The following is a 15152-nucleotide window of genomic DNA, read 5'->3' as shown; positions in this document are numbered from 1 at the left end:
GCACATGTATAATTTTCGTGATTTCCTCATAATACTTTAATTAATGCCAGTCACCTTTAGAAATGATAAAGCGATTAGTACATAATTTTCATTTGTTATCGGCCGTTTTTATATTGTATAGTGTATATACAGCAATATTATTCAATTTTTTTGAACGGCTTCTTATATCAAAATTTAATTTACTAGATGATGTAAATTCGTATCTTTTCTCTTTTTAATTTTTTTTTTGTAATATAAATTATTTCTTTTTTTATTTACTATTATGTATTTTGAAAGTTTTACAGAAATTCAATTTTACAGAATTTCTGTATTTAATTCTAATTCTTTTATGACTTTTATAATAATTGTCCGAATACTTCATAGTTAAAGAGCATTCAATTTGATTCGCTCTTAAAAAAGCTAATTCGCCAGTATTATATTAACAATAAAGACAATGCAACGATAAAATAAAGCGATGGCTTATTGTGAAAAAGGAATACGATAAAAATATGTACTATTCGAGATCAATAATCTTGTACGGAATCGTAATTGTTATATGCTGGTGGGTCGGAACGACCCTCCGGAATCCGGTATTTCTCTTCCACTTCCTGATCATTATCGTCTTCGTACTTGACTGCAGTAAAATATGAGCCCGACGTCGTAAATGTAGTGCTATAGTCTGGATAATCTAGAAGATAGTTTAACATTTGAATATTCATTCTTTGAAAATATGTCGATATTTTAAAAATATGTTGAAATTTATCTCTTTTTCAAATTTACCATCCAATGGTTCTTCCTTAATACGGATTTCTTTCGTATCCTCGTCCTGACGATCACCGCGATCCTTTCTGTCCCTACGATCACGATCCCTATCCCGTTTGTCTCGCTTACGATCTCTATCGCGATCGCGATCGTTGCTTCGTGACCGCCGTCTTTTGCGATCCCGATCGCGATCACGATCACGGTCTCTTCTGTCACGTGGACGATCGATTTCTTCAATATCGGGATCCGGCAGTCGGTCGCGACTTCGCCTGCGTCTGCGTTCGCGTGATCTACTCCTAGTCCTTCGCTTACGATCGCGTGATCTACGACGTTCTCTATCTAAACGGTCACGATCTCTGAAATAATCAATCATGTGTGTGTGTGTGTGTGTGTGTGTGTGTGTGTGTGTGTGTGTGTGTGTGTGTGTGTGTGTGTGTGTGTGTGTGTGCGTGTGTGTGTGTGTGCGTGTGTGTGTGTGTGTGTGTGTGTGTGTTTATATTGTTACGCCCGTGCCGAGCTGACTAGATCGCCACTCTGAAGTCCTGAAAGTCGCGTTGCCCAGCGACACGTAACTCTGTTATTTAATAAGATCGGCAGATTTGGACGTGAGTCGTCACTGAGCTCGGACATGTCTCACAGTCTGCTTATTCTCATCGATCATGTGCTCTGAGCTTTGCTTGTGTGTCCTGTGTTCATTTCATAATAAACTCTTCTTGTTTTTTTTATAATATCCATGTTGTTCATTTCTACGGGCGGGAGTGCGTGAACGCAAACGTCTCTGTGAGCCGGACGTAACATTTTGGGGGCTCGTCTGGGATCTGGGATCGTGTAATGATTCGTTCGATCATTACGAGGAAAAGAGCTTAAATGGAGATGTTTTCGCAGGAAACGTCAGCGAGAATTGAAAATCAAACGACGGAAGCAATAGTTCAGCGAGCTGCTTCAGAGGAAGCTTTTTCCGTCGACGCTTCAAGCTATTCTACAAGAGATACAACAACTGCGTGAGGAACAACGTCGTACAAGAATCGAATTTACGGAGATATTGCGATAGCGAGATGCAGAGGTCGCACAACAGCAACAGGAGGAACTTGCGGCGACGTTGCGACAATGGAATATGGAGATTGCGCAACTTCAGGAAAAACTGTAAGGGATTCCTGCAAACCAGCTAAGTCTCTCTATAATAATGTTTACAATAATAATCCATCCTCCCGCGTCATTCTGTTGTTGCTGCGAATGACGTTGTGCACGCCAATCCTGTCGCGAGTATTGTCAATTTCCCTGATTCTGTCAATTGCACGAATCCGATCACGAGCGCTGCCAACTTAATTAACTCCTATGTAAATGATGCCGGTTGCACAAATGTCGTGAATTGTCTGCGGTCGAGAGTGTCGATCATTTCGATCCGTCTGCGCTGCTTTGCGGAGGGGAGGGGGGACATAAAACTGAAACCAGATATTTACGACGGAAGTGCGTTTTTACGCGAGTTTTTCACGCAATTCAATCTTATCATGTGAATTGGGAAGAGGAAAGACCGCTATTTTAGTTTCGTGTTTGCGAGGTAAAGGGTGTGCAGTATTGCATATAAAAGCATACAAAATTTAGAAAACTTACAATTCGAAGAGTTAAAGTCGAAATTGGAGATGAGTTTCGGAGAGCCGCTTTCGTTACAAAACTATTATTCGCAATTTACTAATAAAAAATAGAAATTCGGAGAAAATATCTCTTTAGGTTCTGCCATAGAAAGGTTGTCACAGTTATCTAGAATGTCCCGATTCAGTTCGCGATAAAATCGCATGCGCACAATTTGTTTTCGCTCTTTCCGACAGATTCGTAAAAAAGGCTCTCCAAATGGAAAATAAAATGGAATAAAATGGAAAATAAAATCGTTAAGGATAGCAATCAAAAGAGAGAAGGCAATTAAATTGATTCAAGAAAATAATTTTCAACATAAAAAGAGAATAATTTAAAGTTCGGAAGAAAACGAGAAAATAATTTTATTAAAAAGGAAGAGAATTTTTTCAAACTGAAGAAAAAATGGAGAGAGAGAGAAGGGAACAAATCTAATGGAAATTCAAAAGATTTCCAAAGAATAAACATTTTGAGAGAATAGAAATAATAAAGAATGTTGAGAAAGGAGGGGCATTTCTGTTCAGTGTCCTGGCAAAATGGGAAACAAGGAATAGTTGAGCTTTACGGAGAAGGCTCGACTGAAATAAAAGAATTCCCGAAAAATATTTATTATTTACTTGAATGGCTTATGCTTTGGTGATATTAAAGATAAGTCTGTATTTGCTGATGATAATTGTTGTGCTAATCTACATTCTTTTAGAAAATATTCTTATTCTACTAAAAATAAACAATGTTTTAATAATCGATGTATTAATTTTTATCCTTATAATTTATATTAATCAATGTTCTTTCAGGAAAAATAGAATTAAGAATAACGTGAAAGATTTTTGTTATGAAAGCAAAGTTAATGATAAACCTTGTCTTCTTAGAATTGATACGGGCTCCGATATTTCAATTATAAATAGTAATTTTGTTGAATCATGTAAATCGAAAATTATAATTGACAATTGTTAAATATCCCACGAGGGAACAAGTTCCAATCAGATACAAAACCATAAAAGTAAAAGTTCGACTTGCAAACTACTGTGTTGAGATACCAATGTTAATAGCCGAAATAAATGATGATTGTATTTTGGGTGTCGATTTTTTTAAATTACTTAATTTACAAAATATTTTTGATTACATTTTTCTCGGATCAGTTTCTGATATTGACACTGATTTCAAATGCGCTCGCGTAAAAAATATTGCGGTTGCTGGAATTCCATCGAATTTGGGAGGAACTTCGAATCGAGAATTTTTCGCGATCTGTCACACTTACTAGGGATGAAGAAAACGAAAACAATCGCTTTGCACCCACAGGACGGACAGATAGAACGTCAGCATCAAACCATCTTGAACTATTTGGCAAAATTCATCTCCGAAAATCAAAAAGACTGAGATTCCATTATATCTGCTGGCGTACAGATCATCCAAATACGAAACTACTGGAATGACTCCAGTAGAAGATTATTTTACCCAAGATCTTCATTTATCGATTGATTTGTTATGCGGTAATCCACCAAAAACTGAGGAGACTGGTTCTCCGTAAGATTACTTGGGAAAAATGAAAAGAAAGCTGGAAGAAATTCAGAAGGAATAAGGAAACGAATAGATATCAAATCTTCATGAACAAAAACCTGATATGATCTTAAAGCCAGGTAGATATATTTTGAGGAGGAACAAAAAATGTGATTATATAATCTCCGAAGAAGGGGAGAATGGAGGGACTCCCAAGTTGCAGAGCAATTGGGAAGAACCATATTTAGTTAAGAAACTTAGCCATTGTATATTGCATCTGCAAGTCAAACAAGCATAAAAATAAAGTTGTTCATTCGGATAGGCTGACGCCTTATTTAAAAAGATGCTTAGGAGAAACGAGCTAAAAAAGTAAACAAATCGGAGCCCTATCACTTAAAAAGAATTGTAATCTTATGGTGTAAACTGCGCGAGTTATTTTTCTTTCTTAGTTGCAGAGTTCATGTTCGTGCGGCATCTAACACGGTTTCGGACGGAGAGGATCTCCTCGAGAACTTCGGTGAAATCGTTTTAGACACCTCACAGCCAGTCCAGCTCATCTTCCACGGAAGTTATCAACGAATGCGCTTCAACTGAACGGCCCTACATTTTTTTTAAGAAGACCGCCTCATCCGCGATTTTTGAATTGTGTTTTTTTTTCATGAGACAGAGGGCGAATGCTGAGGCGAGGATTGGGAACAGAGATACTACATCATTTTTTCGTCCCCCCCCCCCTTTCTGAAAAGAGAAGAACCAAGAGCGCAAAGCCTCAAGAGAAGAGGCAAGAACCTGGCATTCCCTTTATGAAGACGGGGGGGGTTTCGTTCTACGAAGGAATAGCTATCCTCTAGGGAGAAACTAAAGAGGAGTCCTTCTCGGAAAGAAACAAGGCCTCAAGAATAAGTCTCGAAAGGAAAATCGGACCTCAAGGACCTCAAGGAAACCAAAACTCAAGAAAACTGTTGCAGCAGCACAGTAGGGAGCAGGAAATTAGTCAGGAGGGAACTCGGAATTCCTTTGAGAGGCTAACGTTCTTGGAAGAACCATAATTATGGAGACGACAATTTAAGAGAAGGGGGGCAGTGTTACGCCCGTGCCGAGCCGACACTATAAATCGCCATTCCTGAAAGTCGCGTTGCTTTAACAAGATCGGCAGATTTGGACGTGAGCCATCGCTATGCTCGGACGTACCTCTCGATCTACGTATTCTCTCATCGATCGTGTACTCTGAGCTTTGCGTTTGTGTGTGTCCTGCGTTCATTTCATAATAAATCTTCTTGTTTTTTTTTATAATAAATCCATGTTGTTTATTTCTGCGGGCGGGAGTGTGTTCACACGAACGTCTCCGCGCCGGATGCTCGGACGTAACAATATATATAATTTTTTTCACATCTTATTACTCGTTATTTCATTTCTTATTACTCACCTGTCTCTATCCAGGCCACGTCCCGAAGTTTCTCTCTCACGTTCCAAGCGATATCGCTCCCGTTCTCTTTCATTATCTTCCCGTCCTGAATGTTTGATGTTGACGTCAGGACCACCTCTACGAGTACCACCTAAGCCGCCGCCGAGTCTTCGAGGCAGCCAACCCTTTACCGTTCTTGCTCGCTCAACGTCGACTAATACTCTGCGGCCGTCTATTTTCTTACCATCCGCATGCTTATATGCAGCTAAAATATACCGATTAGAAATTACTGTTCGCTAATGAATTCATGCGCCTAAATGATTGTCTACGAAGTCTACACCTCGACGAAAAGGCGAACTCCGAGAAACCTAACAGGATGATTTCTGAGACTGCGAATCCTGGAATCGGCCAATATCAAGATCCTAAATTGATCCTAAATTATCGGGGTATTAGAATCGGGCATTATTGGATTCGACAAATCGTTTCTTAATAAACAAAGATTCCACGATTCTCACAATATCTCCAAGCCACTGATCCTCGAATTCAAGTCTTCGAATATACATTCCAAGACTCAGAGTTTCGAAGAGATAGCTCTAAAATTCTGTGGTATTGAACCATAGATAATGTGGTCCAATAATTTTCAGATCTACGGAACTTAAAAAAAAAGAGCAAAAAACTAACTAATATTAAAACTCAACATAGATTTTCGGATTCGCAAACTAACTTATTCGCAAACTGAACTTATAAAATTTTTAGTCTCCATGATTTCGAGAATCTGAGTTTGTAGAAGAATATAGATTTATCAATTTTAGGCTTAAATGTTTCTAAATACTTTAATTTGTTTTAAATGATACTTTAATTTACAAATTGAATATATTATTAGATCTAAAGGACCATCAGTTCCTTTCTCAAAGAAAAATTTCAGATTCAATTAGGAAATCGTAAGAAGAAGAAAGGAAGAGGATCGACTAAATTTGCCTGTAATGTTGCATGATAAAATAGAATGCGAACTGTATTCGTTTCAAAGAATGATAAACCTTGAAAGAAATTCATAAATCTCAGTGATGACACGCTGTCTTACTATAAATATCTCGAGAAGAAGTACTTGCTAAAATACTGAGGAAACCTCTCTATCTGAATCGCTGATGCTAATTATCGCATCAATCAAACTTTAAATCGTTGTTGAATATTATAACCGATATTGAGATAACGAGGTAATAATACAAGCTACAGCCGATCACGCGGACATCCGCTTGTTGGTGTGTGTCGTTTTACTAAGTAAAATGGAAGTTAATAAAATATTTAATAAGTATCTGACAGATTAGCGTAAAATAGTGTAACGTACTTCTGTGAATTACAATATAAAAGAAAGATTGTTTCTATGACATGAAAATTACGGAATAATTTTTTTGAAAAAAAAAAGTTGAAATGCTTCGTCGGCGATTGAAATTAATTGTTTTCTTATAAATTTGAGAATCAGACTTATAAGTAAAAAACAATACAAACTTTATTACCACAATCATCGTTTGCATTTAGTAATATATTAAAACTTTCCCTTTTTTTAAAGAAATATTAATAATTTTTTAAAATAATTTTCTCCAATCTTAAATACATAATAATCTCAAAATCTAATTTAATGTCCTAAATTGCATTTTATGATGTAAAACGAGAATGTGTCAACAAATCATAGCTGCAACTGACGACGAGCGGAAGCAAAAGATGCTTCAGATTTTAAAGCAGCTTAAAACTACTTGTTTAAGATCCAAAAAGTATAGCAAATACAAAAAATACCTACCGCGGCTACTTACGTACGGAAGTTAACACAAAGCTTAGAGGTACGGTCTAATCATGAAATGAACTCGTAAGAGACTCGCGAGGAGATTACTCATTGCGAAGATGCCCAGTCTTCATACGTTCATTCGTTTGTTCGTTCAATCTCCGAAGAGATTTACATTGCATTTACCTGGTGCGCTTTTATTTCGTTCTACTTACGATCAAACCGTGCGCATTTCATATGTACTTATGATATGTTATAGTGACCTAGCAATAGGTTATATGTATTTAGCGTAATATTAAAGGAACATTTGCCTATTCGCTCCGCTAATTCGATATCTCTCTATGATTCAAGAGAAAGAAAGAAAGAGAAAGAGAGAAAGAGGGAAAGAGGAAATGTCGTTATTTCCCGCGCATTGCACAATCATAAATCCGAAGATCCAACTTTATAAATTAAAGCCTACGATATTCTACATTTCTCGGATTTCTCGGACCTTAATCCTTAAAAACACTTTGATCCCTTTTGTAACGTAAACATCACATTTGGCATACCCAAGCCAATTTTGATTGCAGACATTTATAAAAATGAACATACCTTAACAAATTTTTTTTCAATCAAAACGCTAAACAATAAGAAATATAAATACTAAACAAGCGTACATATCCTTATTAATAAAAAAGTTATAAGTTATAAAGTAAATAATAGTTTTGAAAAAATTATATATTTTATTTAAAAATTCTTATTTTTCGATGAAATGAATCAAATAAATTTCTAGAATTAACATTGGCATAAACATTTTTATTAGATATAATAAACATAAAATGTTTATTATATCTAATAAAAATGTTTATTATATTACATAAATGATCACATACACAACACGCATACACGTGCACACGCACGCGCACACACGCACGCACTCATTATATTTTCTGACTCAAACGGTAGCCACCTTTCAAAAACAAAAAAGTTCTAATCTTGAAAATAAAAAGACTTGGGTATACTCGAAAGTGTTTTTAAAGATTAAAATAAAAAAATTTTAGAATCAATGAAGGCCAAATCCATTTTGATGATTCAGAAAATTAGGATCCAGCGATTCTACAATCCGCAAATGTTGCGTATGCATTGTTTGAGATTATATTTTCATAACAAGTGACATTAAAATAAGAAACTGATTATAAAATAAGAAATTAATACTGAATAAGAAAAATTGATATTCCATATCGAAATTGATATTCGAGGACTTGTTTTACATTTTAAATCGCTTTTTTAAAGTAAATATTAGACAAAAATTGAACATTTTTGAACTATAATAATATTTAAATAGTCTTATCATACATTTTATATTTTGCTCTCCATCTCTGACTTTCAAATTTTGAGTTTACATCTATCAATGGACTATTTTCACGCATTCAAATAGCAAATATTACGTATATATTGTATACTTTATTGTTATCAATTATAACGCGATTTTTCAGGAATTAATTTAATCTCTATATTTCATGTGATGAATTTTCAAATCAGAAACTAATTTCAAAAGTCTACCGCATATGAAAACTAACAAAGAAGTAAAATCCAAAAATGCATCTTACCCTAAAATTGTTAGAAAAAGCTCGTAGACTAATTACACGTTTTACATAAATTCATTTATATAACAATACTGTCCGATATAAATTCATCCTATTTTATAAGATATTAGCATCATAATGCTAAAAGACCTAATGCCATTCTATAACATGACGGTAGAAATAAATGCCTCTTTACTTATAATATCTTAATTTTTCTACCTTCAAATCACAGAATTATAGTGATTATATCAATTATAAAATATCCTGCTATTCGTCTATGAAACTAGAATATTTGTACAAAATATTCTGATTTATATTCTGTTCTTTATATAAATGGTAATGTGTCCCTGAACCTTCATCCTAAAGGCCCCAATTTTAATGTAAAATGCTAACTTTTACACAATTCTTGGATCCATAGATATTAATGACCGTAAATTTTATGAACTGTAATGTTTTAGCCGTTTACATATCATGAAATCCTAGATCCATGAATCCATGAACAGTTTTAATGGGACATGTTTTCAAAGAGAAAAAGTCGTAAACGTATACACACACACACACACACACACACACACACACACACACACACACACACACACACACACACACACACACACGCACGCACGCATACACACATGTATATTATATATACACACACGTCAAAATTCCGGATCAAAAAATCCCATAAAGAACCTCGTAGATGTCATCTTGGACACTTAATAATCTGCTATAATCCGATTTAAATCGCGTATTACTCGACAAAATCAGACACGATAAATAGGATAAGCAAATAGACTAACAAACGTTGTTGTATGTTGGATCTTACCACACATACAAACCTATCTTATCAGGCAGGTTCAGGGATTTTGCATGGAATAGTGAATGGCACTAGTTGCCGGCAGCGGCCACCACGCTGTACCAAGAACAAGATAAAAACTGCATTAATCAAAGATAGCCAATAAACGTTCACGTCGTTTTTTTTTTGTTCGTTTCGTTTTTTACCATATTTATGCATTTACAGAACGTTTTCCTGCATAGATGTGCGTATGGTGAAGACCCCCCCCCCCTTCCCAAATGGTACTATTTGAAGTACCAATGAAAATGAGTAGCCTAACTATAGCCCTGCCCCCATAATATCTAGCTGGAAGTGACGCTAAATAAGATGAAATTCCAGACTATATGGGGGGGCTCATTGAGCTTCGCGATAAAAATAACATTTCTTTTTTTACCTTTCTAAGTCGTTGCTACTTACAGTGCATATCTCTTTCATGCTCATACTCAATGAAAGCATATCCCCTAGGCTTGCCATTAATTGTATTATGTGTTACCACAATCTGTAAAAAGCGAAATTTGATAATAAACTTATAGTTTTTTTTTTAATTAAATTTTAGTAAAAAAAATTCATCCTTAGAAAAAGTTTTTTACCTTTTTTACTGGTCCATATACTTCAAATTCTCTTCTCAGTTTAGATTCTGAGGTGTCATAATTCTGTAAAAGAAATAAGTAGTATAAGAAGTAAAAGAAGAAACAAATATATACGAAAATATATTCTATAGTTTCATTATTATATTTCATCAGTATTATAACTTACAATTCGAGCTACAAAGAGAGTCTTAAAAGGATCTGCTGTAACATTGGAAATGCCAGCTGGATCCCATACTGCAATTTCTTGTTCAAGTTTATATGCAACTTGCTCTGCACGTTCTCTTCGTCTACGCTCCAATCGTTCTTCTCGTGTCTCTACACGCACAGGTGGTGGAGTATCTTTCGGATCCTATAAAAAGATATTTATATTTTTTATTAAAAATATTTTTTATCAAAAATATTAGTAAAGCAAAAAAAAAACAAAACTCTTAACGATGATGTAATAATAATTTTAAATTTGCAATTTAAGATAAAAAAATAGATAAATTATCTTATATATATAGAAATAAGATGGATATATATAGAACATTCTATTTTATTTTACGTGGGCAACTTCCTCTAAAATTATTAATTATACAAAAAAATCTCAGATAAAAGTGAAATAGAGATGTATTTTGCTCATATTTTTTTTTCGATAGAGTAACCAAAAAGATATGAAAGTTATCTTCACTTTTTAAAGGAAAATTATATAATTTTTTCACATGATTTTTTTACTTATTTTTTTGTATAAAAGTATTAAAGTAAGGCTATCGAAAAATCAATAATTTATGAGATATTTTATATTTCATTTTGCCAAATTTTGATACAAAATATAAAATATTTCATAAACTATTTCAATTTGTTGACACTATTAGTATTTTTATACACAGAATAATTAAAGAAATCATATTATGTGAAAAGAAAATTATAATTTTATTTTAAAAAGTGAAGATGACTTTCATATTTATTTTTTTACCTCTACTGAGAAAAAAATATGAGCAAAACATGAAAACGTCTCCATATCATTTTCATAAAACGTTTTTCTTTATTATCAATAATTTTAGAGAAAATTATCTACTTAAAACAGGAAAAATATTCTATATGATTGTTCGCATCAATTTTCTATAATAAGAAATGGTTTCATTCGACTTACCTATTGGAATTATCAATTGACCTCATATACTTAAGAGAAAGTTTCAATAAAAGAGCATTATGTGAATGAAAAACATTTATTTATATGTAAAATAAAGAAACACTTTACACGTATGATACAAAATACAAAAGGAGTATATCATAATGCGATCAACAAAATATTTTTAAAAGTGTAAATATATGTGTATGTAAAAATGTATTCCGAAAATCACTCTAAACCGTAAAATAAAATAATACGATGTTCTTGAAAGAAATACATAATGTACTTTTATTACCTCGAAATACTTGAGAAAGATCCCGACGCCGGTGTAACCACCGTTTTTCTTCTCATGCGGAAGTTTGCTAGCAGGTGGCAAATACGGAATCGGTTCACGCGGCGAAAATAACGCCAGCAAATTTGGCGGTAAGAACTGCGTCATTCTGGCAAAATGTTGCGAGCTATTGTATCACAATTATATCAATTTATTCACTAAATAAGTAATAAGTAAAACAAACAGGAGACTGACGGCATCCTCCTGCACTCAACAAAATGGCGATTACCTCGAAGTCGGCTGCAGTCCGTGCAGTCAACTGGTCCGCTACTAGCGCCACTATGCACGTATTAGGCTGGGTTTTCACTTGACGCTACAATGCTCATTTTCAGCATCCAAACAGGTCATGTGATCAAAATTAATGCTTGATATTCGTCAATTGTCACGTGACCTGTGATGTTAAAAAGGAGCATCAAGTGAAAATCCAGCCTTATACTAAAATCTCTAGAAGTAAGGAACTCCGCACAGTAAAAGGAACAGGGAACAGAAAACAGGGAATAATGTCCGTATATGATAGGCTGGCATTCATAGTCAGATCTTATATTCAAGATCATAATAGTAATGCTTTAAGACACTAATGCAGCCCTCTAATTGGTTCGTGATTTCTTAAGACCGTACTTAGTTGAAAAATAAGACTTGAGTAAAATCTCAAGTTAAAACTTATCGAAGACGATCTTATTTCAAAACGTCTTGAACAGTCTTGATATGATTCATAAACACATCTTGTTTAAAATAAGCTAAATAATAGACTTAAGATTATGTTCTAGTTACGAATTCATTATAAGAAATCTTATTTGACATGTATATAATAAATAAGACAGTTTCGCCAAGATGTATTCGAAGACTTAAGCAAAAATTAAAAATGTTAAGAAGACCTCGTTCACCTCAAATTTTAATAAAAATACATTGAATAGATGCATTTTCGCGTAAAAATAAATATTTGATAATAAAAAAATGTCACTCTGTTCCGTAAATCAAGATATTATACATCAAAATTGACGACTACTGAGGTTAAGAAATGTGTTGATACTTAAATGTATCGATATGGGCTGCATTCGGAAACATTCGCTGGTGTGCCACTAAACACCACCCATTCAGAAATACTATTGTAGTGTGTACTCGGTGTGCACTAGTATGAAATTGTTTAGAAACATTAAGAGTCACACCGAGTGCCACTACAGCACAGACTTGCATAACGCATAATGCATAATGCATAAGGGAATCGACCAATCGAAATACGAAATTTAGAAGGAATGACTTATATTCCTTTCTTTTTACAATCATATACTGCCATCGTTCTATTTTACAATCATTCCATTGCCTTTCTTCACCGGTGAATTGTTTAGCTCGAGATTAGGGTTAAACGTGGCGGAATTGAGATGACATACGGAAGCCATTCGGGAACATTCACTACCCAAAGACACTACTTACCCATTGAAGTCATCGAACACACCAATGAGTGATATTTCCGAACGCAGCCATGCATTATGATCATGTGTGCAAGTTCTTGTAGGCAAACAAGATATTTCTCTATTGCAGACTCTGATTGTACTGAAAAATGATATATTCAATAAAACAATTAAATAAGATTCTTAGCTTGCTTTTCAAAAATTTGTTGGTAATGCAAACTTATGGTCAAAATTCATACGGGAAATATTTTAATCGATCATAAACAAGATTTAACCGATTATAAATGAATATGATTCTTGTAAATTTTGTCTATATAAATGCAGCATCAAAAGATTTTTTTTATATGACGTTTTATGTTTCACATTAAAACAAGCACAAAAAATTAAAAACGCGAGAGATTCATGATAGATTTACTTATATTTAAATCGTTAGATAATATTATTAATTTTAATTAATAAAAATTTAACAATAAATTATAAAACATTTGTAATTTTTTCAAAATTTATAGGAATTTATAGGAATTTGGACAACAGCGAAGTCATGTTTTAAGGTTACAGCATGTATTTTAAAGAAATGCTAGATTTAAATTTTAATTCATATAAAAAAAATTAAAAAGGTATTAATTTTAAATAATTTAAGCTTTTCTGCTTTAAAACAAATCTGCTTTACAAATACAAATTCACTGCTTTAAAAATACAAATTATTTTCTTATATTATTTTTAAAGCAATGACTTGTGTTTTAAAAACAATGAACCACTGCTGACAGATTTCCTAATCTAAATAGTTGTCAATTTTAATGATATATTTCGGTTCGCGGAGTAACGCGACACCTTTTCTTGTCAAATATTTATTTTTACGCGAAAACACATTGATTCAGTATTTTTTTATCAAAATTTGAGGTGAACGCGATCTTCTTAACATTAATTATCACTTGCAGTACTCCAGGAAAAATATAGACAAGACGGACAAGACAGATCTGTAAAATCCGTTCTTCAAGTTTGATGGAAGAATTTTATTGAAATTAATCCCTTTTGGGACAGTATTTAAAAAAAAATTCAGTTTAATTTCAACGATTTTTTGTTGAAAAATTTATTTTTAGCAATATTTCAGAGAAATTTTAAGAAAAGTTTCTACAGAAGTTCAGAGAAATTTCAGTTCAATTTCAGCGATTTTTCAATATGTTTTTCAGCTATTAACTTTCAATGAAATTTCAATAATTTTTCAATTAACAAAATTTCAATCAACAATATTTTGCTAAAATATTTCAAACATAATAATAATTTCAAAATTTTTTCACCAGGGAACGCACTTCAAATCAGAATCTACAGTCTAATCATACCAAAGATAATATAATAACACATTTCGTTAATATTTATACTTCTCAAATGCAGTGTTTCTATTGAAGAATCCAACCGAAATATACGGAAACAGAATATAAAATAAGTTCAACTTTAAGACCGTCTTCGTCAAGATGATCTTAAATCAAACAAGAATTTCTTAAGGAAAAACTTCTTCTCGAAGGTCATCTTATTTCGTAACTATGAAATGTTACGATTTCAAGATGATCTTAATTGAATAAGACAATCTTGACCGAGACGGTCTTAAGCGCTGCCTTGAGCTTCGACTATGAATACCATCCATAGTCTCCAGACCTTATACTTAAGGCTTCCTTAAATTTATTTTTAGATACTCAGCAGCCAATAAATAATTCGTAGAGTATTTAAAGATAAATTTAAGGGAGCCTTAAATATAAGGCTTGACTATAAATACGAGTATAAGAATTTCAACCTATCAGAAACTGTGTATTGACTGTATTCAGCAGAAAAAGTTTGCAACTGTTGTAAAATTCTTCAATACGCTTGGTTCTTTTGGTTCCTTAAATATATAAACTCTAAATGTATATAATAAACTAATCATATTGAAGAATTTTACAACAGTTACAAAGATGCTTTTTCTGCTGAACGCAACCATTATCACGTCTGCAACTTCATTTTTCTCATCCAATAATTATTTTTGAACAGCTTATTAACAGATCTGAGTAAAGCCTTGTGTTCACGATATAAAAATCAATCCGAGACCTCAGATGAAGAAAGAATTAACTAATCGCAATGGTGTGATTCATTCATGTGATTATGTGATCATTAATGTCAATCAATACATATTTTATCTAACAGTACAATAAGCTGTGTTGAGTATTTCACAATTTAATCTGATTTCTATGTTTGTTACGTTATTTTGTGTGTGTGTGTATATATATATATATA

The 15152-nt window shown here is 33.3% G+C and overlaps 1 protein-coding gene across 3 annotated transcripts; it reads right to left on the bottom strand.

Annotated features, from left to right (window-relative positions):
- Nucleotides 1-218: 218 nt before the first annotated feature.
- Nucleotides 219-11746, bottom strand: LOC108694214 (U1 small nuclear ribonucleoprotein 70 kDa). 3 transcript variants are annotated; one of them, XM_018203582.1, is made up of 8 exons: nt 11708-11746; nt 11443-11587; nt 10203-10385; nt 10037-10099; nt 9864-9945; nt 5291-5534; nt 760-1097; nt 219-667 (listed from the first exon to the last, which is right to left on the bottom strand). In XM_018203582.1, the coding sequence occupies exons 2-8, from the start codon at nt 11584-11586 to the stop codon at nt 504-506; spliced, it is 1218 nt and encodes a 405-aa protein (XP_018059071.1). In that variant the 5' UTR covers nt 11587; nt 11708-11746; the 3' UTR covers nt 219-503. The 3 variants fall into 3 exon arrangements, with proteins under 3 accessions (XP_018059071.1, XP_018059069.1, XP_018059072.1); XM_018203580.1 differs by having other exon boundaries at nt 11443-11605; nt 11708-11731; XM_018203583.1 differs by lacking the exon at nt 11708-11746 and adding an exon at nt 11663-11685.
- Between the last annotated feature and the right edge of the window lie 3406 nt (nt 11747-15152).

The sequence above is a fragment of the Atta colombica genome, unplaced genomic scaffold (genome assembly GCF_001594045.1).
Source record: "Atta colombica isolate Treedump-2 unplaced genomic scaffold, Acol1.0 scaffold119, whole genome shotgun sequence".
Lineage (NCBI taxonomy): Eukaryota > Metazoa > Arthropoda > Insecta > Hymenoptera > Formicidae > Atta > Atta colombica.
This window is presented reverse-complemented; position numbering and strand designations above follow the sequence as displayed.